Consider the following 2,700-nt stretch of genomic DNA (forward strand, 5'->3'; position numbering starts at 1 on the left):
ATTAATAATAAGAACAACAACAATAATAAAGCGCAATTTTAATGATCACTTCTTGCTTTTTCAATATTAGGTCCAGTGAGTTGGATTTAGGTGGATATATTGGCAGAAATTGAATATAATATAATAAGTATATTTTCTTAAGTAAAATGAAAATAGTAATAATGAATATTGACAACATCACATAAAAATATCTGGGCATGTAAGTGATTTGTGTTATTTTTTTATTGGCCGTCAGTCTGACCTTTTTGGCGAGCGTGTTCCTGACGGTGAGGGTCCTCTGGGTGTAGTAGGCGAGCTCTCTGCTGCTCTTCACCGTCACCAGGAAGCTGCCGTACTCCTCCTGCACCTCCAGCGGCCAGTACTGATCACACTTCCTCTGAGGACGCGTCAACACATCAAACATCATCATCAGCTACGATGAAGACGCAAATGAGACTTTTGTCTTATTTCATGTGAGTATCCATGACCTCTGTTTTTATTTCCAGGTTCAGAAAAGTTTTTTTCTTTGTTTTTTTTAAGTTCTTACCCAATTTAATTACAAAACATTAATTAAAATATTAAAAAAACACCATTTAAATTCATTCAAACTAAAAAATACATGCTATTTCCACTAGGTGCACTGGTGTATGAAGTATATTCAAAATAATTCTTTTCCTTTTTTTTTTAACTAAAAACATAGTGGCATCATGGCAAAAACCTGGCATTTAAAGGGTTAAAATTCAGGAAATTATTTAATATTTGATATTTATGATCAGGACTGAAAAAAACTCAATGAAAGTAGAAACTAATATTAATGCATAATGTTTTTTAAAGCTTGATTTTGAAAAGCACATTTTGTGTGCAGAGCAATACGAGTGTGTGTGATATTAAAACGGCCCCGAGGCTGAAGATTCGGTCACTCACTCTTCCTTTCTCCACCAGGTTGGTGATCATCACGATGACGCACACGTTTTGCTCCCAAATCATCCTCCAGAAGTCCTCGGTGCTCGACCTCAGAGGGCCCTGAGCGGCGATGTACGCCCGCGGCTTCTTAAAACCCTGAGGAGACACAGCGGCTTTTAAATCTCCACATCTGCAGGTATTCTGTTCGAAACACTTCATGGCTTTTATATACAACAGTTTTTAAGATATTTCAATAAAAACCACAAACGCTGACCTCAGTCAGGGGATCGCTGAGGTCGTACAGATTCATTCTTCGGTAAACATAAATGTACAGGTGATAATAAAGATAATTCACTGGGGTGAAAACAAGTGAAAATTTGGGCTCATTTGAGATGATGGCGCAAGATCAGTGATACTCAACCTTCACACTGGGAATTGTTTTTATACTGTTAGCGTTCAATAAGGTATTCACAGCATCAAAATCGAGCTTATTTATCAAAAAAGTGCCAATAAAAATCCCCTGCCCCCCCGACAGAGGTCTGAGCTAAGCCTCAAATGTCCTAAAATCCGAGACACGTCCTAACATCCAAGAAACGTCCTAAATGTCCTAAAATCCGAAAGATATCCTGAATTCCTATGAACATCCTAAAATCCAAGAAATGTCCTTAAATCCTAGAAATGTTTTTAAATCCTCAAAACAGACTGTTGGGTTTCAACCACAAAAAGCACCAAAATGTATTCATGTATGAAATAAATGTGTAAAATGTTAACTGCTGTCCATGTAGAGTGACCTAAATTAAATAAAAAAATACATAAAAATCCAACATAAAATATGTAAAAAATAAAAGAAACTGGACACAGCTATAGACCTCTTGTTTAAGCTTCCATGTTGTTCCCACTTTACGAGCTCATGAACACAATCAAGTCGGAAAAACGACTTTCCCAACTCTAAAACTTCCATCACACGAAAGCATCAACAGTATCGATATAATATCGTGATGCTGCCGAGCCCTCGCTGTAAAGCCAGAGCGGAGGCAGAGAGGGAGAAGAGAACTGCTTTCTATGTTTTACGAGGACAGAAATACATTCAGCAGATAGCCGGAGCTCAAAGACTCACACAAAGCGTTTTGATGAGTAACACTGAACGTAAAAATGTCTTTTGTTTGCCTGAAAGAAAACTCCACAAGGCCCCTTTAAGGCCGGCGCTGGAAAGAGCGCGTTTCTTGTTCTCAGCAGAGGGCAGCATTCAATCACCCGCTTTAATAGTTGGATAACCTTCACAGTGACTGACAGCGTCGAGCTGCCTTTATGCCGAGAGACGCAGACAAAAGTGTGAGCTGGAGAGATCCTCCACGAGCTTTTACCAACTTTGTAACCGGTACGCCGGCTCTCCAGAGAGGCCGTGACTGTCGCGGGGTTTTTGTTTTTTTTTTCCCTGTCACCTCTGCCTTTCACAAAACGTCAAACGCTGGAAATGAGATTTTTATGGTGCTGCGAGAAGTATAATGCAGAGCCTCGCAGGTCCCCGCTGACAACAGAATAGGTACAGCATGAAAGGTTTGGCGTTTTTGCGGGGGGGCGTGCTGACTTTGGGACGAAAGAGGGAAGTGAAAGGTGTGGGAATAAAGATAAAATCATAAGTTCTGACTGCGTGTTTGACAGAGCGGCTCAGGGTGAAGACGAAGGCCGCGGTTTGTATGAAGCTGAGTGAAACTGAAGGAAAAGAAAAGAGGTTTGAAACAGAGAGCGCCTCACATCCACGTAGTTTGCGTTGATGTAATCGCTCGTCTTCCCGTCTTTGTCGGCCTGCGGCGAGAG

At 40.6% G+C, this 2,700-nt stretch overlaps 1 protein-coding gene across 1 annotated transcript; it reads right to left on the bottom strand.

Moving 5' to 3' along the window:
* Positions 1-181: 181 nt before the first annotated feature.
* On the bottom strand, positions 182-2,694 carry LOC121965996 (tyrosine-protein phosphatase 7-like; the record flags this gene model as incomplete). Its single annotated transcript, XM_042516100.1, has 3 exons — positions 2,638-2,694; positions 904-1,038; positions 182-376 (listed from the first exon to the last, which is right to left on the bottom strand). Coding segments are annotated over exons 2-3 (258 nt in total), but the record flags the coding sequence as incomplete, so codon positions are not given.
* Between the last annotated feature and the right edge of the window lie 6 nt (positions 2,695-2,700).

The sequence above is a fragment of the Plectropomus leopardus genome, unplaced genomic scaffold (assembly GCF_008729295.1).
Source record: "Plectropomus leopardus isolate mb unplaced genomic scaffold, YSFRI_Pleo_2.0 unplaced_scaffold22673, whole genome shotgun sequence".
Classification (NCBI taxonomy): Eukaryota; Metazoa; Chordata; class Actinopteri; order Perciformes; family Serranidae; genus Plectropomus; species Plectropomus leopardus.